General features: G+C 40.4%; 2 protein-coding genes across 14 annotated transcripts in view; both read right to left on the reverse strand.

The window, feature by feature from the left end:
- Positions 1 to 4,352, reverse strand: part of POLR3B (RNA polymerase III subunit B) — a 74,636-nt gene extending 70,284 nt beyond the window's left edge. The window contains exons 1-5 of one of the 2 annotated variants that reach the window (XM_059472845.1): positions 4,287 to 4,352; positions 2,770 to 2,802; positions 2,185 to 2,241; positions 2,041 to 2,105; positions 1,582 to 1,657 (exon numbers count right to left, since the gene is read on the reverse strand). In XM_059472845.1, coding sequence (XP_059328828.1) covers positions 1,582 to 1,657; positions 2,041 to 2,105; positions 2,185 to 2,241; positions 2,770 to 2,802; positions 4,287 to 4,352 — 297 coding nt within the window. Of the gene's footprint in view, positions 1 to 1,581; positions 1,658 to 2,040; positions 2,106 to 2,184; positions 2,242 to 2,769; positions 2,803 to 4,286 lie in introns of those variants that run through there. The other variant, XM_059472846.1, reaches the window with a different exon arrangement.
- A 1,864-nt stretch (positions 4,353 to 6,216) lies between these two features.
- Positions 6,217 to 22,018, reverse strand: TCP11L2 (t-complex 11 like 2). Of its 12 annotated transcripts, none has more exons than XM_059472878.1 (12): positions 21,686 to 22,016; positions 16,751 to 16,924; positions 16,522 to 16,602; positions 15,356 to 15,488; positions 14,999 to 15,119; positions 14,041 to 14,261; positions 13,025 to 13,161; positions 11,820 to 12,007; positions 10,277 to 10,458; positions 9,396 to 9,568; positions 8,767 to 8,920; positions 6,217 to 6,479 (listed from the first exon to the last, which is right to left on the reverse strand). In XM_059472878.1, exons 1-12 carry the CDS (start codon positions 21,792 to 21,794, stop codon positions 6,461 to 6,463), a joined length of 1,692 nt encoding a protein of 563 aa, XP_059328861.1. In that variant the 5' UTR covers positions 21,795 to 22,016; the 3' UTR covers positions 6,217 to 6,460. The 12 variants fall into 12 exon arrangements, with proteins under 12 accessions (XP_059328861.1, XP_059328860.1, XP_059328859.1 ...); XM_059472877.1 differs by adding an exon at positions 18,886 to 19,007 and having other exon boundaries at positions 6,217 to 8,920; positions 16,437 to 16,602; positions 21,686 to 22,012; XM_059472876.1 differs by adding an exon at positions 18,886 to 19,007 and having other exon boundaries at positions 6,217 to 8,920; positions 15,356 to 15,491; positions 16,437 to 16,602; positions 21,686 to 22,012.
- Between the last annotated feature and the right edge of the window lie 366 nt (positions 22,019 to 22,384).

Below are 22,384 nucleotides of genomic sequence, written 5' to 3' on the forward strand. Positions count from 1 at the left end.
AATACAACAGCAGACTCCTGACTGACTAATATTTTTTTTAGGCACCCAGGCCTGACCTGAGCAGCACCCTATTTAAGAAAGAAACTGAGGCCTGCGTTTGTGTACAGCACACTGAAAATAAAGAGAAATTATGCACTAGCATTAAGCATCAATCAGAACACATGAGAGACAAGAGTATCTTGTTCTGAACTCAACATCAGTATGCTCTATAAGCATTTATTTTGCCTTCATCTGTATGTACAGTCGCTTTAGCTATACAGTAAGCAAGCATTATTAAAACCTAAATTCTTGAATATGAGTTGTTTGCCACAAACAGTTTTTTGCATGCAATTTCATTCATATGGTAGAAAGGTTTCCTACTGCATTTTTCACATGTTCACATCTACTGACCGAACATTAGCTACACATTTGTGAGATACATCAGCTATCATGTATTACACCTGGCTGAGTTATTGGCTTTATTCCAAAGCTTTCCATCAAACCAAATGAGATTTGAGTCAGGTCACTGGAAACAGAAAGGGGCTATGCCTAAGGGGCACAGCTGATTCTTACAGAATTTCTCCTAAGCACAGAATGTATTTCATTACAGTCTAGACTGGATGACAAAAAAGACATTTCAAGTATTAAGTGGATACAGCAAGGAAAAAAGCATCTGATACATGAACTCAGTTATGAGGTTGACAATAGGCTGCATGCAGGTAAATAAGTGCAAGTTCTAAGCTCAGTTCCCCCTCCAGAGGCCAAAAAGCAGTGGTCACTACCTCTGCGGCAGTGGTATAAATCTCAAAGCACAGTGTGTTCCTGAGCACTTTGAAGGGAACCGGATGGCTCTAGATACAAGAAAACAATCCTAAGAAGTTCAAAGCTTATGTTAGCTTATGGCTTTTTCAGAAGCTATCTTATATCCTGCTGGTCAAAACCAAGAGGGTTTCTGATTTCAGTCACAGCAGCATGTCCTCCAACACACATCTTTATTCCAGAAGTACACAATCCATTTGTTAACCTACATGCCTACAGCAACGAAATTAAATAGACTCTCCAGAAGGATAATGTTCTTCTGCAGCTTCTTGTAATTTCAACAATTTCCATCTGTTTCTGCTTAAAAGGTCTACATTTGCTTTCTGAATCAGACTTTAAAAATAAATCAGATACAAGTTCCCAAAGACTGGAAGGGAAACAGAGACTGAAGTGACCTATGGTGCAGACAGTAGCAAGGCTAATATTAAAAAGATGTAAATAAGAATATCAAACAACCCTACATTATGGCATGAGGACTTCAGCTCTGTCATGAGGAGAGCCACAAGTTGAAGCAAGAGAACTACTTTTCACTACTTTCATGGAAAGCCGCTCAAATTCAGCTAACACAAAACACTGAATACAGCAAAAAACCTCAACAATTTAAAATAAAATTTAAAAGCTTTATCCAATGATGTTTAAGTCTCTGGAGCTTCTTTTTATAGTGATGGTGGAATGCAATGCACTACCAAATGTAACATGCACATACTCAAAATTACATGCAGCTATTATCCCAGACATTCCCAAGATAAAAAAACTCAACAAGATAGATGCAAACATTAATACCTCATGAGGTGATACAGGTCGTGTCACATTGAAGCTTTCTTCCACATCTGGAGTACCCACATAGATATTGAGGTATCTGTAATACAGTTTCAAAATAAGCAATGAGTCAAACATTTCTCAGGCAACCTAAAGGAAGCAAAATTTTACATACACTGAAAAATGAAATTACTTGATGAACACAAATTGATTAATAATGAGCAATGGTTCTTCCCAAAGTAATGGTTTTTCCCAAAGTAACTCATTGTATTTGAGCTGTGGTCAAATAATAAAAATTTAGCCTGCATGTGCAATAAACCTTTAAATCTTCCCATCTTTCACTGCATAAAGTAAGAGGTAAGTCATGGAAAAGATCCTCTTGATTTATACCAACACAAGTACTTATAAACTCTTTATAGCTGATAACAAACCCATGAGATAGTACTCATGCTGCTACTGATATGGAAATCATTTCATGCTTACTTCAGGTACCACATTGGGTCAGCATCACTTGTCACTTTTTCATTGGCCTTCATGATTTTCTTTATCTGGAGGAGAAAAATAAATGGAATCATGGCCTTTTCTGAGTACTACGAGCCACTCTGCCCCCATCCCAGGAAAGCCTACCTCGACATTGATGAAATAGTTGAATGAGTCTATGTGCTGCTTCACCAGTCCTTTCACCTGAAAAATTATGCAAGCAGCACATAAAATCAGCTTCAGTAACGTTAATCACAGAAGCCAGAAATTAAGATACAAGCATTTATAACTGGTTTCAGATATTAGATAACTCTGCTAAATTCTTTCAGCTGACAAACTTCTGGGAAGGGGCTGGTTGCTCACTCTGGTTCTACACTACATTTCAAAGCTTACACTGGAGCTGTCATATAAAGAGCATGGATAGGGTCTCTGAGAGCCAGTAAAACAGGAAAATAATCTGGAAACATTACATATATACAGTATGGATTGAGAATAACCACACCAATATGCAAACCTCTACGAGGATGTCTCCACAAAATAATCTGTAAATTAATCAAGAAAACAATCTATGGAACAAGACTATTGATAACTGCAAGAAACTAAAACAAAAGGCAAAATCCACAGGAAAGTGAGGACAAGTATCCTGGGAAACAGTCAAAGCCAGAAGAAGGTAATGTAAAGTTAGGAAGGAGATGAAATATTCACACCATGAAATGAGTGCGTAGCACTAACCTTTAGAAATGCTGGAAGAAGTCTCCATTTTTCCTGAAAACATAAAACAGTTTGAAACATCTTTCTAAGGAGTAGCCAAATGTCTAACATGCAGAGCCTTCTTGTCTGCATGTTTTCTTGTTATTGTTGTTTTTTGAACAGTAACATTATTTTAAATCAGATCCATTTAGAAAAAAAACTCAACTGTCTAAAGCCCACAGAGAATGGATAAAAACTACCTGGATCATCTCAGTGAACCACACGTGCAGCATTTTCTCAGGATGCAATGGCACTGCCTCTTTCCTAAGAGCAGCTTATGTGAAAATATATTTTTCTGAGAAAATTCTTTAACACCATGTCCTCATTTAAGATCAACTAACATTGTTTTGGCTTTGTTCTGTTAACACTGTAAATTATATTCCTAGAAAGGGAAGATTTCCTACAACTTTGTCTTTAAAAAATACATGCAAGAAGCTGGGAGCAGCACTTGTTCTCTGTAACACTTACCAGGACTCTAAATCCTACAAAGATTTAGCAAAAATACTGACAAGTGCTAAGTATATCAAGATTCCTACGCTTTCCCGGATTTCTAATCTCCGATAAGCACAGGGAACACCTCCTTATGTCAACCCCACTTTCTCCCACCACGGCAGTGCAAAAACTTGCAATTATCTTTGGTTGGAGACAAAGTCCTTTTATTCAAGAGGAGTGCTTCCAGCCCTCATATGCTTCTCTTTCTACTACCATTTAAAAATACTACAAAATTAAATGATAAAAAAAAAATGTAGAAAGTTGTTAGCCTTCTTCTATCCACAGAAATACTAATGGTGCTCTTGACTTTCAGCCTCCACTGCTGCTGTTTGTTAATCTACTAATCTTGCTTGTGATCCCAATTTAACATCTAATAATGGCAAAGCTAATGAAGTAAAAAGAAACACGCAGTATGGTGCGGCTTTTAATATTGGTCCTTCGTGGTTCATGTGCAGTAGCGTTTGCAGTCTGCAAAGCTGAAGCGCGGTCGATTTCAGGTTTTCATGATGTAAATGTTATGTCTTTAAAAAAGGGGTTTAATCTGTTAAATAGTCATGAAATTAAAATGATGACCTATGGATGAGACTAATGATTTTAATCTGAAGTAAATACTGCAAGGGCAGGCTGGAAGGGGCACGGGGCAGCCTGGTGCAGCGGGAGGCGGCCGTGCCATGGCGGGGGATGGAAGGACACGAGCTGTGAGGTCCCTTCCAGCCCGGATCGCTCTGCGCGGGGGACACAAGCGGGGCAGACGCTGGGGACGGGACGGCACCTCAGGAGGCCGAGCCCGGCTTCATGAGGGGCTGCCCAGGGGCAGCTCGGACCAGACACCCCCCCACACACACACACACTCACAAACACACACCGAGCGGCGCAGCACGGGTAGGGGGTACTCCACGTGTGAGCCTGCAGAAGACTCCTTCCACCCCACCCCAGCTCAGCTCAGCCCGGCCACGCTCCGGGAGAGCCCGAGGCACGCCCGGCCGCTTGCCCCTTGCCCCGCTGACCTCCACCGTGTTGACCGGGGCCGCCGCCTGCTCCGGGGTGAGCGCGCCGAGCCCCAGCGCCTCCATGGCCACCCGCGCACTGCGGCGCTGCAGCACAGCGCTTCCCCCCGCGCTCCAGCGCGGCGCCCAAAGGTTCCGGCCCCGAGCAGCCCGGGCGCCGCCGAGCGCAGCCAGGCCCCGGCTGCCGCCCTTGCCTCTGCCCTGCGGCCCGCCCCGCCGGGGTACTGGGGAGCTGGCAGCGCCCAGGGTCCCCCCTGAATCCCCGAGCCGGTCACCGCCCCCCGCCGGCGCAGCCGGGGGTCGGGAGGCGGCAGGGACACGGAGCAGTTGAGCTTCAAACGGGTTTCCTGCAGTTTTTAGTATTTAAAGCAACGCGGGGAACCAGCTTTTAGCGTTATTATTATTATTGTTGTTATTATTGAATGCTGTAGCTGAATCACCTAGAAATTTACTTGTTCTCCTTTACAAGGGTCAGCGGTACAGAGACACCAAAATCGTTGACAGATAGGGAGCTACTCATCTGCCCCAGTTCAAGATTAAACGAGAAGCACTAGTGATCTCTGTAGCTTCCTGTGGCAGTGAGATTTTGAGATATATATATGTAAATATAATAATTGGTAAGTAAGTTCTAAAAGAGTGTCAAAACAGCACATGCAGACGTCTGCTCTGGCACAGGTTCCACATGAGTAACATTCACGAGGTTGGGTCTGGGCTCCACCCATCCTCGACACTAAGGCCGCTACCCTAAAGAGGAGTAACATTTCAGACTCCTCCATTTGGTTTGCTGCCTAACGCCCACAGTCAACGGAGAATTTGTTTAATACGTGGCAATCCATGTTTAATCCGTGCAAGGCCTCTGTCAGGCACAGGGGGAAGCTTGGAATAGTTTCTCACAGAAGCCACTGTGAGATGCAAAGCTGTGTTTCGTGTCAGGTACAAACAGGCGAAGTGTAGTTGTGAATGAGAAATGTGTGGACACCGACAATGGGAGAGCTGTGAATTCTAATAATAACAGAGGAAAATAAAGTATGGAAAAAGGCCTTTGAACCTATCTTTTGTTTGCAATTAACCCTGGTTGATTTAGGAGCATTGCAATTAAGGTGTTAAAGATACTGCTTTTTGCTTGCATTTAATCCATAAAAAGCTCTGCAATAACAACCTTTTGAAGTAAAATTTTAGAATGTTACTTGCATCCTTGAAACTATAGCTTTGGAATATACATAAAGGAAATATGCTTATCTCATGCCTTATTGAAGCAGAGAAAAACAGCTTGAGAAAGGAAGATGAACATCACCTCAAGGATTTATGGTTTTGACCAAAGGGAAGCTGGACATCACTGTTATGAGATTTATAGTCTCTGCAATTAAAAGGTGGACACACATCTGGGGAGCTGGACCCCACCAAATGGGATTCGTCTTTCTTCTTTCGGAAACTGGACCGTCACTATCTGGGGATACTCCTTTGAGATACATCCTGAGAAATTAAAATCACAATAGTGTACAGAATTGTGATGTAATAATTTGGAATAAAAATTGCTGATGAGTAAAAGATTGGAAATAGAAACTGCTGAAAAAAAAAAAAAAAACTGATGAGTACCCCTATAAATACCTGTAATCATCAATTATCGGTGTGCAGTTGGAGGGAAAACTTCCCTCACTGTACCCAGCGCTGTATTGCTCATACTTTACCATCTTAAATAATAAATTGATTGCTGCTTGAATATTGGCTCAGTCAAGCTTCTTATTTATAACACCACCTCTGCCGTCCACTCCCCCTCCAACTCTGCCAAACAAACCCAACACATCCTTCATCCAAGTAGTCAGATATAAGCAGGCAACTGTTTTGAATATTATTTGTACAGCTGATTTAAAGTCACTACTCTACACTGGAGCTGCTTCTGAGAAGTAACAGAAAAACAGTCACAACAGAATATTAGTGAAGTAATTTATCTTTGCCATTTAACAATCTGTTGCATTTAATAACATTTGTGTAAATGACTTTTCACCACTGATGTTATCACAAACAAAATTTAATAAATTTAATGCATACAAACCCTCAAATACTTGGTTTTAAACAGCTGCTACAGAATGGCATCTTGTTTCACAAGGACAACTTCTGAGTAGAGTCAAGTGCATTTCAGCCACAGTAGCATAAACAGCATGCAACACATGACATTAAACAGATGCAATGTCCCTGTTTGAAACATTAAATTAAAACACATTAAACAATTGCTTAAAACACAGGCCATGCTATAAAATGCCCTTTGCAAGTCACCTTAATCACCAACCCCCACCCCCCGCAAATAAATGCTATGCTTTGAGTATTTACTGGTAAAAACTAGTATGAGAGTTTTCCCAGCTCATTAAAGAGCTGAAGATTGATATCTATTTGTACAATAGAATGGATATAAAATATTACAATTAAAAGTTCATAATCATATTAGCAATCACCTTCAAATGTTCATAAAATCCTCTTTTGGCTGAAGCTCAAAATCATGTAGGTATTTCTAAAATTGTAGCAAATCACTAAGACTCATTCCCTCTAGCTGTTTTTTTAATTCATTCTTCTCTTAATGATTTTGGATTGCCTACCAAAATTTCATATTTATCTGAGCAAGCCTGGCTTACTTAGTGGCACAGTTATGATAGTCTAAGAGTTCCTTTCTCCTAGGTTTTCCAGGAAACAGTTCCCTTTAAAACATGTATTCATCTTTATTTTGTGCAATGTTTTCACAGAGGATAGAAGAGAAGTGCACTAGAGAAATTTCTCTAAAAAGGCATTTTGAAGAAAGTTTTCCTTAACATTTACATGTGACCAAAGTCCTTGGACACTGAAGAACAACTGAATACATGTAATTTCCTTTGCTATAAAGGGTACACATTCCTGTAGAAATGGACTACAAAACCACAGTGCTAATAATGCCCAGGTTTTTTTAGACCTTTATGATAGACAGAGTAATGTACATAAACAATTTGTGTGACACATTATGCTTTTACAGGTTATTTTTGTCTCTTCATAAAAAATAAACTGTAATATAAAATATTAAAAACAAGTGTACCACACCGAGGTTTTCTATATATGACATCTTAAAAGGAGTATCATATGGTAATATATTAAAATATCATTTTCAAGTAAATTATTCAATTTCATAGATAAGAACAAGTCTATAATATGTATTCCAGCATTATCTAATCCCACTAATCTGAAATACACAAGATAAAGCCTGTGTAAACTTAAAGGAGTTCACTTCCACATTTCTCTATTTCAATCCTATTCATTTGCTGTATGCAAGATTCCCAATGCCTTAAATGTAAGTATTCTTAAATCTAAGTATTGGGGCACAGTCCAAAGAAATTTGAGGAAAATAGGAGCATTTCTCACACACTCCGTAAAAAAGTGAATATAATAATATTTTCAAAAATTACTAATTACTCAGGCTCTTGCTTTCAGATCTAAGAATATCTTGTGAAAATTTACATCCTGTTGGATAAGGGCATGAAAGGGGCAGTTCTTCTGTGGTACACTCTGAGGTCAGGGTTAAGTGCTTTTGGGAACAAAGGTTAGAACGACCCAAGTTAAAAATACTTAATACCCATCCATTACAATCAAAGATCAATACATACACATCTTAAAAGTTCTGTTTGACCTCCAGCGAATAAACAAAATGCTTATAAACACATTTATATACAGAAATTTACTCCACCCCCAACATCATGTTTCTCAGGTGTTTATCATTAATCTCAGAGATGAGAAGTTCTGAATCATTCATAATTGAAGTTGTGAACGCTGCTTCTGTAACTGCTGTCCTGCAAACAGCTTGTAACACTGGCATTCCTTAATGTAACAGAGGCAAAGTTCTAGGTCCAGTAATTACAAGAGTACCTGAACTTGGCCTGGTATCAACCTGGGTTTGGTTACTAAAGCAGTTATGCTATACTTTCTTCTTCAAAGTATTCTCAGAAACATAACTGTTGTCTGAGATGTTACTCTACAAAAATACTATGTAAGCATAGTACATTTTATCTACAGTTGTTTTCTCATTTCCTAATATGCATTGCTATATGTAAATATATTTGAGCTGAAAAATAACATTGTTTTGATGGTGGCAAAACAGTAAATACATTGCCAGTTCTTTCCCACTGCAAGTCATAATAAATGCTTGCTATGGAAATTAATAATTCACTGGCTATTACAAGTGACAATCCATTAAACAAATATTTTTCTATTAAAATATATATATGACCTTGACATTAATTTCTTTACAGTGAATTTCAGAAACTATCTGTATACATTTTACAAGATCTTTCCCCATCAACAGTCACTGGAGCAGGCTGTTTTAGAGATGTGACTTCCCCACTGTCTTGGAAGATTAAAAAAAGGGTACATTTTTTAATTGCTAGATGTTTCTGCTTCTGTTTTCTCCATTGCTGCCTCAGGAAAAAGCAGTTTTCTAAGTATGTTTGCATAGAATGGTCCATACACTTTTTTATTGAAGTTTACAATGCTTGCATACTGAGATCCCAGAAACTCTATCTCTCTCTGAATCACAGAAAGGCCTCCTGGCATAGTAGGCATACACTTCTGAAAACTCGGAAGGGCAAGCAAGCTTCTCATGAAGAGCTGGATTCGTTTGTCTGAAATGGAATATAAAGTATGCTCAGAACAAATGTAAACCCAAGATGATGCCACAGTCACTTTGTAAGTACCCTGCACATCAGCACAGCAAAAAATCCAACATTTAAGCAGCAACTCTTTCCCAAGATTGTTTTGGAGTGGGAAACAATACTGTAAGTTTCTTAAACAGTATGTTTAAACCCAGAATGGACAGAAAGAAGACTAAACACTCATTTTATCTAAATTCTTCTCCAAAATATTAGGTTGCCTAGGTTTGTCTCTACATGCACTTTTACAATTATTTCCAGCTGTGACTAACCATGCTCTGCAGCATACCCAGAACACCATTTCCAAGTAAACACCATATCCTTAGTCTTAGTTGAGCCAGTATTTTACTGCAGTAAGAAAATACTTTTAGAAGATAATGAGACAGCTGATTAAGTAAGTTTATAAACAGACACATACAATACAACAATTAGGTAGTCTCTTACTAACCAATCAAGGAACAGACAGGATTATTCTTCTCAACAATATGAGCGATTTGACCCATTAAATTACTCTGCATTTCTTCACTAAGAGTGGGAAGACCTCTTTCACTTAGAGACTTGTTCACTATGCTGCAAATCTGGATGCCAATAGCATTCAGAGCCTCCTTCAAGTCAAAACTTCTGGAAGAAAGGGAAAAGCATTAAATTCTTAAGTTTCTGTAGCATAGGTTGTAAATTTTCCTCACTCGTCTCCTTTCCCTTTTATTTTCAACGTGGTCTCTGCAATGAGGATTTTGAAAAGTTTTCATCTTTTGCTGCATATTTATGTAAATCTACATATACAGGAAAATTCCTATGTGGAAGATAAAATCGGGACCTAGCTGTGATACAAATGGGAAAAGTAATTTCATGTGTGCAGCAGTGACACCAGTTCACTTTATCCTTGTGCCTAGCTGTTTTTCTGGGCCATGTGCACAGCATTTCATGAGAAAAAACAGAGTGGAAAACTCTTTTAAAAGACAGTCACATACATCAGACTTGCCTGTAGCACAAGAAGCCAAAGAAATACGGAGCCAAGTAACTTGAACTACCTACAACAAGTCTGAAGCAACTCCCAAGAGGATTTAGTGAATGTACTGCCACAGTCTCCCCAGTATTAGGGTGTATGAATGAACTTTACTACTAGGTTCCAAAATTTGTACACTAACACCAAGACTAAGATTACATTAAAATCTATCTTTGAAAACACTTGTCTAACATATAGTGGCCTTGTATCATAAAGGGAATATATAAATGATCCATATCTTCCTATTAATAACAAGCACCAGCTATGACACTAGAATTGTTTCCAATTATTTACCATCAAAAAAGTGTAAAAAAAGGCCTTACTTCTTATTCATGCCTTCAAGAAGAGGAAGGGAGATCCTTTTCAGATGATCAGTGAAATCAGGCACATCTACAACTGCTGCACCCACCATGTTGTTTGTTATGAGAGAAACACAAGCTATGACTTTTAATTGATTGAGCTTTTCTCTCAACTCCTGAAGACGAACTTCATCTGTTATTAGAGTCTAGAATTGAAACAATAATACTAATTTAGGAACAAGGAGAAGATCTAGGAAAGAGATCTAGGATGTAGTCATGAAGCACTATTTTTAATCACAAATACGCAAACCCAGAGCAGACAGCAACTGTAATACCCTAAATATGTAGTGTAGTATAGTATAAAGTGGCATTTTGTACAAGTACCAGAAGTAAACCTGTGGCTGGAACAAAAGTAATGAGGAAACTGAGGACATTGCACCTTATTCCATATCACTGCTGACAAGTCTGTAACCAACAATTCAGCCCACGACATGGAATGCTCAGAGGATCCAGAAGACATTGTAATGACCAAGTTACAGATAGAACAGTCTTCTGGATTTGGGTGTCTTTTGAAAAAATGCCAAGATTTGTAACTGATGGATAATAATGAACAACTGTGCTTGACAACCACCAATTCAACCACCTGAGCTGGTTCTGCAAGTGATACATAACCCACTCCAGGCAAAAAGCCAGCTGATCATACCAAGAGCATAAGTAATCCCCACAGCAAGATGTAGCTGGAGTTCATTTTAGGTTACAAAGAATTCATCCTGAGCAGCACAGGGGCATTAACATCCAACTGCAGTTAGTAGCAATTTCATAGCATGGCAAGCTAGATCTACAAGAGGACATCTGTATTGTAGATCTTACTCAAAACTGCTCACAGAAAGGTAAGGAAGTGCTTTCACTTCTGTCCACTGACTGAGAACATCAAGAGCATCCCCATGTATTTAACAAGTTCTCTGCCAGGCCATCCTACATGTAGCTAAGGCCCTCTCTGGAAATGCAAATGTTAGCCCTGACTGCTGACAAATTTCCCACTGGCTTTATGGAAAGTTGCAGAGGTCAGTAATCAGGAATTGGAGGGAAAAACTGAACACTGAGTCTTGAAGCAATAGTTTACACTGAAAGGAAAAATACCTACCTACTTTTAGAGAACTCAAGTTTTTTACTGATTCTGTTCTGAAGAGCAATCCCACTAATTCCTGCTGCTGTTAGAAAAATGGAGTGCTACAATCAGTTCTTTTAAAGACAGAGAAAGCAAAGTACTGTCAATACAAGGCCCAGCCTTTGACCACAGCCAAGACTGCTCTAAGGGTGGAGCTGGTGAGCTATGATTGGAAAGAGCGAGAACAACCTTTACCTTGTTCTTTTCTGGTTGTTGATTTGCCCATCTCAAATTTCAGAATCTGGACTAGAATATAATCTCCTAATTTCAGATTTACTGTGCAGAAATTAAAGGAGTGCAAAAGAGTATTCACTTACTGTCATCAATAGCAAGTTTATTGTATCACACTAATGATTTCATATAGCTGGTAATCTGAAGACACCAAAATACATTTCTTACCTCTGGAATTGTTTTGCAATAATCCCACTGTAACAGTTTCAAGTAGCCATTGTTTAGCACCAGTGTAGGACTAATAATTGGTTTTGAACTACTATCAGCACCAGGGCACGATGAAGACTCATCAGAAATAGATGACAATTCATCCTCTATTGATTCCTTTATCCATTCTGTTGTGAGATTCAGGGCACCTAAGCATTGTAAATAGCACAGATTTACTGCATGCCTTCATCAAAATAAGCATTACCTTGAGAAAAAAAAGATTTGTATACAGAAGAGAATTCAATTTCTGAAGACTTAAACATAGTGGACAGCTGAGTCTTCACAAATGGTAATTCTCTCCCTTTCTTCCACTGATCATATTCCACTGGTCACCTTTAAATTCTACTTGGTTTGTACAAACTCAGCCACAAATTGTTAAGACTTCAGACAAGATTTTTAGGTAATAGAAGTCTCAAAGTTTGAGTTCCCAAAGGATTGCTTTCCCTTTTTTGGAGAAACCACTTATCAGATAGGACATAACACTAAAAGATACAGGTGAAGGAAGATTAAAACGTTTGATTTGTTCTGGTACAGTTCTTCTCAGGCTGCATAAATGAACACTGCAGGCCTTATCAGTGGCTCAGAGCTCTTGTTTTAGAAGCCCCTGCTCCAGATGTTAGCATGCTTACTTATTCTTCTTGGAGGATGTGTTTCTGAACACTGTTTAACCAAATCACACAAAACATGTAATAGTGGATCAAGTTGACTTTGCATCATCTAAGAAATTTTGGTCAGAGCCTGCCTTTTGTTTATTAAAAAATAGATCTTAGCCCTTCCAGCTTTCAGGTGCACTAACTGCTTTTACATGCTTACTTCACGCTAACAATTGAACAGTTGAACACAAAAGAGAAAAGGCTCATCTTATGGAGGGCTTCTGCATCCAAACAACACAAGTCACCACTTGTTTGTTTTTCAGACACCATCCAATTCAGGAAATATAAGTTTGTCTGAAAGTGCCTCAGATTACAGACAGACAAACTTGATGGCAAGTTAAGCAACCATCCAGTGATAGCTTGCTTGTTAAAAAAATTTTCCATTACTTACATACAGACAAGAAATTGAAGTTTTCATCTAAGTTAATTGCAACTTGTAGAGTTTTCACTGCATGTATTTAAATAGGCTTCTTTTCAGAGAAAAGTTTAAATTTAATATAGCATGGTACATACTTGGTGTTTCTTCAAGAATTTCCTGGAATTTTGTTCTTTCATAGTCCACCAAGTTATGCCAGAGGTATGGTCTAAGGCTTTTAATTGTGTAATTTGCCATATCCACCTTCATCAGGTCCAAAACATGGAATATTTGTCTGAAAAGAAGAATTCAAAATTTCACATTTTAATTTAATCTATTGATTTTCATCAGCACATGTGAAGCACATGTACATTATCACTTTAATTTCAATTCTGGAGAAGTGAAGGCCTTCACTTGCACTTCACAGTAACAGATATATTACCTATCATCTGGAATTCTTGAAGATAAGGCTTGGCCTAAGTTAAAAAGAACAGAACTGATGTAGCATCACTAAATGCTACAGCCCTGTAAGTTTTTCAAAAACTACATGAATTGGTATATTTCAGCTAAAATGAACAGCTTTTAACTTTTTGGTCACTGACTGCATTAAGAGAAACAATCCTTCTGACGCAATTGTTTTGTTCCCCATATACACACACAGTAGAACAACTACCATTTAGTCTTAATATTTCAGCATACCTCAGGAACACTGTTTTCTGCCCTGTTATGCAAATGTTTTACCCAAGTTCAAGTGATAAGATCTTAACTCAAGAGCCTGTAAATCCAAAGTTTGGCCTTCCAGAAGAAGCATGCAATTAACTCTTCAAGAAGAAACAGTACAAGTGTGCTGTTTACGTTTTGTAAGAATGAACAAGACAGAAAAAGAGTTTCTGAAACAGAGATTATTGCAAGAGTTGTTGGTTTAGATATTCAGAGCTGCCTAGTTTCATCTAGGTATCCTACTCATTTCATTACAAAGTGAGATACACAATCCGGTCAGCATGTCAGAGCTCTTCCTCTTTAATGCTTCAGGAAGTTCTCCTATAGTTTAAGAACAGTTGTTATGCAAACTGACACAACTTTAGACTTCCTTTACCCAGCCCTCCACCTTCCACTGTCTACTACCCTTTCAGACAGCAATTTTTTTCTCCAAAAATCACACTCAAATACCAACCTCAGTAACTCTACGATATTGTCAGTTGCTTTTAACTGTTTTATGTCATTGTCTCTTATTGGAGCACATAACTTTCCCATAGTGTTGATGACATAGTTAGCTAGCCCAGGAATATCAACAGCATTGTGTTCTGCCTGCTGTCTTATAAGATCCGTGTCAAGAACTTCACAAATTTGATTGTGAATCCTGTTTGCTCCAGGAGTCAGGAAAGAAAGAAGAATCTAAAATAGAGGGAGCAAAAAAGAAAAAAGCTTATCAATAAAGACCAAACCACTTAGTAAGCACACTTGAGTGAAATTTTAATAATAATCAGGTGTATATAGCTGACAGATTATAACAAGACATACATTTTAAGACTGAACATTATCAAAGGTTGTGGGGATAAAAGAACTGTTTGGAAAAAAAAACCAAACCAGTATAGTTCTGCAAAAATGCTCAAACCAATAAAACAAAAAGCAAGTCAACAATTAGACCTGTTCAAAAGCTGGGGGGCTACCCTGCAAAACAAACATAACTTAAAACAGAACAGAACTTAAAGTTCTGAATGACTTAGTATTGTGCCAGGATTGAAGGTTTGTATGCTCACCTGTGCGATAATCAAAGAATGAAGTTTAAGTGGGCAGGTCCAATCATGTTTATACTGTCGTTCATGCCCTAAGCTCACAGTATGGCTCTGGAAACAGGCTAGTAGAGATGTGAAGCTTTGGGAAAAGAGATGACTGATCACTGTGCAGTGAAAGCTGACTGAACATGCCACTGTTTGTTTGCGACCATATTCCTGGTTAATATAAATATACTACAAATAGACATCTATTTTCAGTTCTGAATAATCATGGCTTTATATTATAAAAGGAAAATCTGAAGGTGTTGACTCAGCTAAGTTAAGCAGACCCTTCAGTAAACTAAGGGACTCTTAAAGCTAAGCTGACAAATCAATACAGAGAAAGAAGAACATTACCTCCTTAATTTCCTCAAAAAGCTTGATAGCATGTTTGTATTCTGGAGGATCTTCATTCAGTTCCGATTCCAAATGATCCCAAAATGCCTTGTGTACAATTTGTTTCACTGTGCCTGCAAAGCTGTGGAGCAAGTCAATTAGATATGGAGAAGACTCGCAACTAGCTTCCATCCTTGTAACTGTTTCAGATGAGACTGATCACTTGTTGGGAAACACACCTCCCCAAATACTATGCCCTGCAACCACATCTTTCTTGGATGATAGATCATCAGATCCCAAAACACAGTCTAAATTGCTCCATTCGTTTCTCCTCCCTTTCCAATACTTTTGCTACTTTTGCAAGATTCAAGCTCTTACCTGTTTTGTGGGTAGTCTTCCTGTTTTATGCAAAAATTTGCATTTACAGCAATTTCATGAGCTAGAGTCCAGTTTGACAGATTTCTTGTAGCTGCCATCAGTTCATCAAATGTGATAACCTTGGGAGGGCTAGCTGCTGGAACAAACAAGATCAATTAAAGCTAAATATCTACAGCTGATAAGTGCAATTGAATATACTAAAACCTAGAAATTTTACTACTTGCTAGTTGAACTCCAGTACTCTAGAAGAAGCGACCCAAGATTACCAAGTCTTTATATCTTTCTAAAACACTAACTCAGGAAACTCCCAGCTTATCAGGGGTGTGTGTGTTTGTGGGGAAATACCACACAAGCCTCAAAATATTTTGAGGAGCATTTTTATATTTCCACGTCTGAACTAAGATTTTTTTTTTTCCTTTAAAACAGGATCTTGCATTTCACAGATTTCGTACTAACTGTTCTGTCAAAGCCACCCAACCAAAAGCATGGGCAGTAAGAGATACTAAATGTCCACTATAATTCCAAGCACAATGGCTATATTGTCTGTTGAAGAGGTTCCTAAGTTACTGACTCACAAACCTCCCCCCCCCCCCACTTAAAATCAGCAGATCTTCAGTCTGCTGTGGAATTAAGTTATACTCATTTTTTTAGGAGCTAGCAGCAATGACAAAACAAACTCCACACTGGAAAACAAGAGCAAATTCCTGAAGTTTCTAAATCAATAAATTCTATAATTTAATTTAGTATTTGGAAGGCTGGTAACAAAGAAAGACAGAGTCAGCTGCCAAGTGCAGCTCCACTAATAAGCTTGTTTTAATATAAGACTTAATTTACAGATATGTAAGAAGTAAGCATGGTCTGCAAATGCTTACAGATACAGAGAAACCATATTATAACCAAGGTTTTATTTACCATTACTCAAATCATCCTCCTTGTGCAAATGTTTGTTTTCTGTTTGATTCTAGTATTTATGAAAGAAGAATGTGAGTTCAAGATAATTACATGTAACTTGGTATGGTATTACAAATCTGTAAGTTACAGAAATAATTTTTAAGTCAGGGATCAAACAGAAGAAACCCACCCTTTGCACAAAAGCATATCTGGTGGAGTGGGAGGCTGCTACCAATGTCAAGGTTAGGAAGACCACGGTGACACACTTTTCTTACACTTTCTGAAGGGAAGGAGTGCACAGGGAGACCCCCATGGATACAGCTGCTGCTGGTGTTCCACACACAGGAGATGCACCGCTTCACAGCAAAGAGAAAGCCATGCCTCTCTGTTAATACTCTTATAAAGATTCAGAATCCCAGGTTCTACCCATGACAGCAAGGAGAAACAAGGTAAGTTAGCCTTATTGGTCCATGCACAATGCAGGTGAGGCTGAAATAGGCTTACATGCTGGGGAGCTGGGCTTGCTTGAAGAATCACTGTTAAAGCTCTGCCTGGAATATTCTGTGTCACTGGAAGAAACTGTGCTTTCTGAGAGCCGTGAAGAATCTGAGTCACTGCTCTGGTCATCATTGAGAGGCATTCTGAATCCCTTCACCTTGTTTACACAGTAAACAAGACCTGGAAAGACAAACACAGTTCCCATAAAACCAGCACTTACTTTTGTTTGTTTCTCAAAAGTCAGCTACTGATCATTATATTGCGAATGAAGATCAAGTAGTTGCCCTTCCTAAACAGGAAAAGCAAAGGAAAGGATTTGGCTTGATGAAAACAGAATCATATAGTTATCAACAAACTACACCTTTTCTGTAAGAAAGCTTTGTACCTTCAGCTTCATACCTTAATCAATCTGTGGGAGACAGTCCCTAAATTGGTCATATTTAAAAAAATGTAAGACTACCCACAGGAACACCTGAAGCTACTTGTTGCAAGAATTTTGGTAGTTTTCAATGTCCATAAAGGCATTTGGTGATGTCACCATCCCCCACCTGACCTCAAGAAGAAGTGGTGTGCAGCAATGAGCTTCCTTCCACAAACAGACTCACTGAGTGTAACGACCGTGAAGCAAACACAGAAGCTGCAGGCAGAGAACAGGCAAGTAATTCAGAATATTACATTTCTGACAGGGTGTAGCTGAAAGTCTGGCCTTTAGGTGTGTCTGTGCTCAGAATCAGATCAACAATGGCACAGACCCAAAATCCAATCCTCCTAGAGGTGAAGGTGGGTGGATAGGTTTTCTGGTTTAAGTCAAATGGCAACTCTGAGCCTCTAACATTCTATTTAGCAGAGACAACAACCTCCACTGAAAAGTGTTGTGCTTCATAGTGTTTCTGTCTTTGTAAAGAAACTGCCTCCCAGGCAGATAATCTGCAATTGCAGAAAATGTGGACAGCTGCACAGTGTGATACAGATGATTAACAACTGCATGACAGGAAGTGAAAAATATGTTAATAATAATATTAAAATGAGAATCTGGAAGTCAGCTGTAATTACTACCAAAGGAATTTGGCCCAGATACCAAAAGTAGCAGTCCATCTCCAATTATGACCATGAAGTATTCCGTAGTGGACTTCAGGAAGTGACATAGGCAGCAATGATTTCTATCAGCAAATTTAACAGATAACTTCATTTACTATTAAATCACATCACCTTCAGTAGGCAGGGAATACCACACTTTGCAACTGCTGAATTTGGAAAAAATACACTTTTAGCAATAAAAGGATGATCTTTGTCTGTACTCATGTGAATCAACATATTGTGGTGTCCTGGGATAGACAAAAGGTAGTGAAAATTAAGATTTCTTTATACTGGCACCTAGCTACACCCTAAAGCATTTGACTGAATAGGCCTTTATAATTTGATCAGCTACTACACTGATGAGCACCCCCCTGTTAATTGAAATTATTAACATTTTTGAAGTGTGTGTTTACTCTTCCCCCTCTCCCAAGAGGAAAGAGGATACACTTGAGCACCCCACTTATGTTATATTTTACACTGGCTGTTTTTTGTGAAAAGAATTGGTCCCATTAGCAGGAACACAGCTAACAGTTTATCACAGTACTGGAGGAGCCAGTGAGAGACACTTGACTAGAACTCAGAGGTTATGCATTCAGAACTCACAACATTACCAGGGATCCTAAGCATCATAACTCTTATTAGAACAGCAATTTTGTAATTTCTAACAAGCAAATATTTAAAACAGTATTGGCTAAACAAGACAGGGTTGCAAGAGAACCTAAAAAACGCTACACACAGATATTTTTGCTTGGAAATTGTATTTAAGTTACAATTAGAAATGGGTCACTAGTTAATGCTAGAGAAGAAACAAAATATTTCTTCAATTAAAATCTGTGTTATAGATTGCAAAGTTAGTGAAGATCAGAAACTAGTTGCGACAAACTAGTTATAGAACATACTTGAGGTTCTTCATGTCAAACTGCTCATTTAAATACAGTACACTGTACAGAGTATGCAAAGTTTTTATTACCCTCCAACTAATTTTTTTAAATCAATATAAGAACACTGTATTTCCAGGCTTTAATCTTGTATATCACCCCTTTACTTCCATACAAATAACTAACCTCCAAAATATTAATGTTGCAGGATGTGGTCCATCAAAAGATTTGATTAATGTTGTTTGCAGTGTAGTGGCCCAAAGTCTTGCAAATCACTTGTGGAGTGTGAGCAATTCACAGTGTGTCTACTGCTTCAGTTCAGGTGTTAAGAACATGGAAGAAGGTAAATGACCATTAAAACCCCAAATACTCTCACACAATTTACACATTATCATTTCATCAATCTCCTCTTACCTCTAGGCATGACAATGTTAATAAACATTTAGCTTTGCATGGTTCTTCTGACAGAAGTACTAAACCAGCCATGAATGCAAGTCAGCAGTGCCATTTTCCACCCCACCTTGATTTCTAAGAAGATGAAGTGGTTAAGGCAGAATTAGAAGTCCATATACATTAAGTCCTTAAGCACTAGTCCCAGCAAAGGATCAATGCACATAGTTGCATTTCAAAGATCCACGTGCATTTTGACGTATCAAGACCATACCTGCTCCCACAATATATGCACATATACAGACAGCAGAGCTGTCAGTAGGGTGCTTCAGAAGGCTTAAGTAAGAAGTTTCAACACTGCAACAGGAGGTGACACAAAAAACCACTGCAATCTTTTGCCACACTAAATACATTTCCTAGTAGAATGCTTCAAGCACAATAGGAAGTAAGAGTGGGTGTAGACTGCAGATTCAGAACATTATTGCTAAATTCTACATTTAAAATATAAACACATCAAACTGAACGTACATGAATATACAAGCAGAACCTGCACAGGCCATCTAAAACACTTAGGCAAAAATACAGTCATTGAGCATATGAAAGGTATGTACAAACCAAAATTGGCATTTCTAATTCGTTACAACAATAGACAACTGAGTCACTCAGTCTTTGCTTTATAGCATACACTGGAAGAGCTGATTTTCCTTATGTTTTTGTAGACAGCACAGAAGTTCTCATTAATAACTAATGGCCAAGTTCATTTAGAACTTTAAATTAGTATATAACAGTCACATAAAAATATGTCAAAATTCAGCCTCGCAAGATCTCTTTGTAACTCACCATCTTGGATAAACAATACCATCCTGGGTTTTTTAAAATTTGCTTATAAAGTATTACATATTAGGCTGTTGTTTTAATACACATATTAATATCCCAACAGTTCTATTAAAGGATCAGCCTGAGGTTACAACCTGCTTTATTCTGCTACATTAAAGACTACCCACATTTATATTTATATTAGGTTGGACACCATCACAGTGGGCTTCATCACACCATTTGCTTTCTTTCAATCAGTCCATACTGTAGAGTTTTTTAAGGATAAACTCTTTGGAAGACAAGTTAAAAGTATCTTCTACATGTACCAACCCCAAGATTACAACTAATTTAACAATAAGGAAATAAATTCTCACATTTCTGCTATTTAGACAGGTGAGGATTATTCTTTTTAGTAAAAAGAAAATTAATACAAAACTGCAGATGCTTAAAGGCATCTTGTTCTTAATTGGTTACTGCATCACCCAACTAGATTCTTCATTTAGAACTTACCAAGACTGCAAGATCAGGTTAGTTTTAGAAGACACAAACACACTTTTTATTTCTGTTGCTTTGCTTTAGAAGTTATTTTATGAAGCACCTGGGGGAAGGAGGGAGGAAGACAGTTTCACAGTTGGGTATTTTCTTCAGATACCATCTTCAAGCAAAGGTTTTCCACAGCCCTGCTTTGTTCAAAGGCAGTGTGCATGGACACAGAGACTTATGAGTGCTCTGTCCAGTTTTACCACTATGAAAGTCTTAACTTTGTTTATTCTGCTGGGTTCACATTCTTACTATCTTCAACTGGCACCGACTGAATCTCATTTGGTCTAGAGTTTCCCTTTCACTGACTCCACCTCTGTCAGCACTCACCACACAAGAACAGAGTCTTTGTTAGGAGTTACTTGCATTTCCTCCCGCCTCATTTTTCACAGTTTACAGCCGGCATTTCTCCCCTTTAGCTTTCTAGTTTCACAGCTCTTGGAAGAGATACTTCTCTCCGTGAAGGCTTAAAAAACTGTATTGGCGATAGTGAGCCGCGGCCGAGCGCCCCGAGCGCGGCCCGCGGGAGTGACCTCCGGCCGGACAGGTCGGCGATGGGACCGGGGCCGTCCTGCCGGCTGCCCTCCCCCGCGGGGGGAGAGACACCGAGGGGAGCCGGCGGCTCCTCCTCTTCCTCCATCTGTTTCGCTGCCTGTCTCCTCCCCCGGCCCCATGTTTTTAACACTTAGCAAAGGCAGGAGTTTGGCACCCTCCGACCAAAACAAACAGCGTTTCCAAGGACAGGTCCGGGCGGAGGGAGTCCGGGGGAGAGGCAAGGAGAAAACACTCCCTGTCAGCCCCAGAGAAGGCGAGCCCGGGCACCCACCCCTAAGCGCCCCAGCCCCCGTCCGCCGGGGAGGTGTCGGGGTGCCCCTGCCCTGCTCACCAGGGCTGCACGGGGGGACCCTGCGGCTGCGCCCGTCGGGGCGTATCGTCCCGGAGGACACTAAGGGAAGGCGAAAGCCCAGGAGACACGGGGCAAGGAGAGAACTACGGACCCAGCGCAGGAACTGCGAAACCCACTTGCTGCAGCGGGTTCCCCACCGGGGCAGCAGAGCGACGGGCCAGTCCACTACCTCCCTGCCACGCATAGCGCACAGGAGGGTGGCAGCCCCGAGCCAGCACTGTCCCGGACTCACCCCGCGACTCATGGCCCAGCGTGCCCGGACACCCCGCCGCGTGTCAGCTCCGCCGGCCGGCCGGAGCAGCCCTGCCCTGCTGTCCCCAGCCGGTCACTCACCGCTGCCCCTCGCCGTCCCACACAACGCTCGCGAGGGCCGCACACAACTCCCCCCTCCAGATTTAAAGACCCAGCCCGGACTATTAGTGTCTTCCTCGGGCACGTCCATCTCTGACGGTGGAAGCGGGGAGGTGCGTCATCTTTTCCTGCCTGCCAGCGGCGAGTTATCCACGGCGCTTGGGCCAGCCTCCGCTTATGCCAGTAGAAACTAACCGTGTCTCCTCATTCTGCCTGCGACCGGGCACTAAGCTTGGGGAAATATGCGGCGACACGGGAAGATGCTTCGACGGACTCCCCCGCGCTGGCAGTGGGCCGTGCCGGCGTGCCAGGGGTAGGCCGGGGGATGGGCCGGGTGGTGTTTACGGAAGGGCCCCGTCCGTCCGGGCCGGCGCCGCCCCGGTCCCGCCCCCGGGCCGCGTCGGGGACGGGAACACCGACCCCGCCGAGCCCGGGCGTGCGGGGGAAAGGGGCTATGCTCCGCAGGGAGCGGGGCAGCGTCCCAGGCCGTGTGTGCCCGCCTTTGTGCACTGCTCTGCAAAGGGAGCTATAACTACGTTCTGCCCTCGTTTCCTTACCCTGTCGATGGGGGAGCAGTGTGGCGCCCCTCCGCGCGCCATCTTGGCTCCCCACTGCACTGCCACCCCCGCCACCGCGGCTTCAGGGGAGCCACTCGGCCCCGTGCTGAGTTTAGTCACCCGT

The sequence above is a fragment of the Ammospiza nelsoni genome, chromosome 5 (genome assembly GCF_027579445.1).
Source record: "Ammospiza nelsoni isolate bAmmNel1 chromosome 5, bAmmNel1.pri, whole genome shotgun sequence".
NCBI classification, from domain to species: Eukaryota; Metazoa; Chordata; class Aves; order Passeriformes; family Passerellidae; genus Ammospiza; species Ammospiza nelsoni.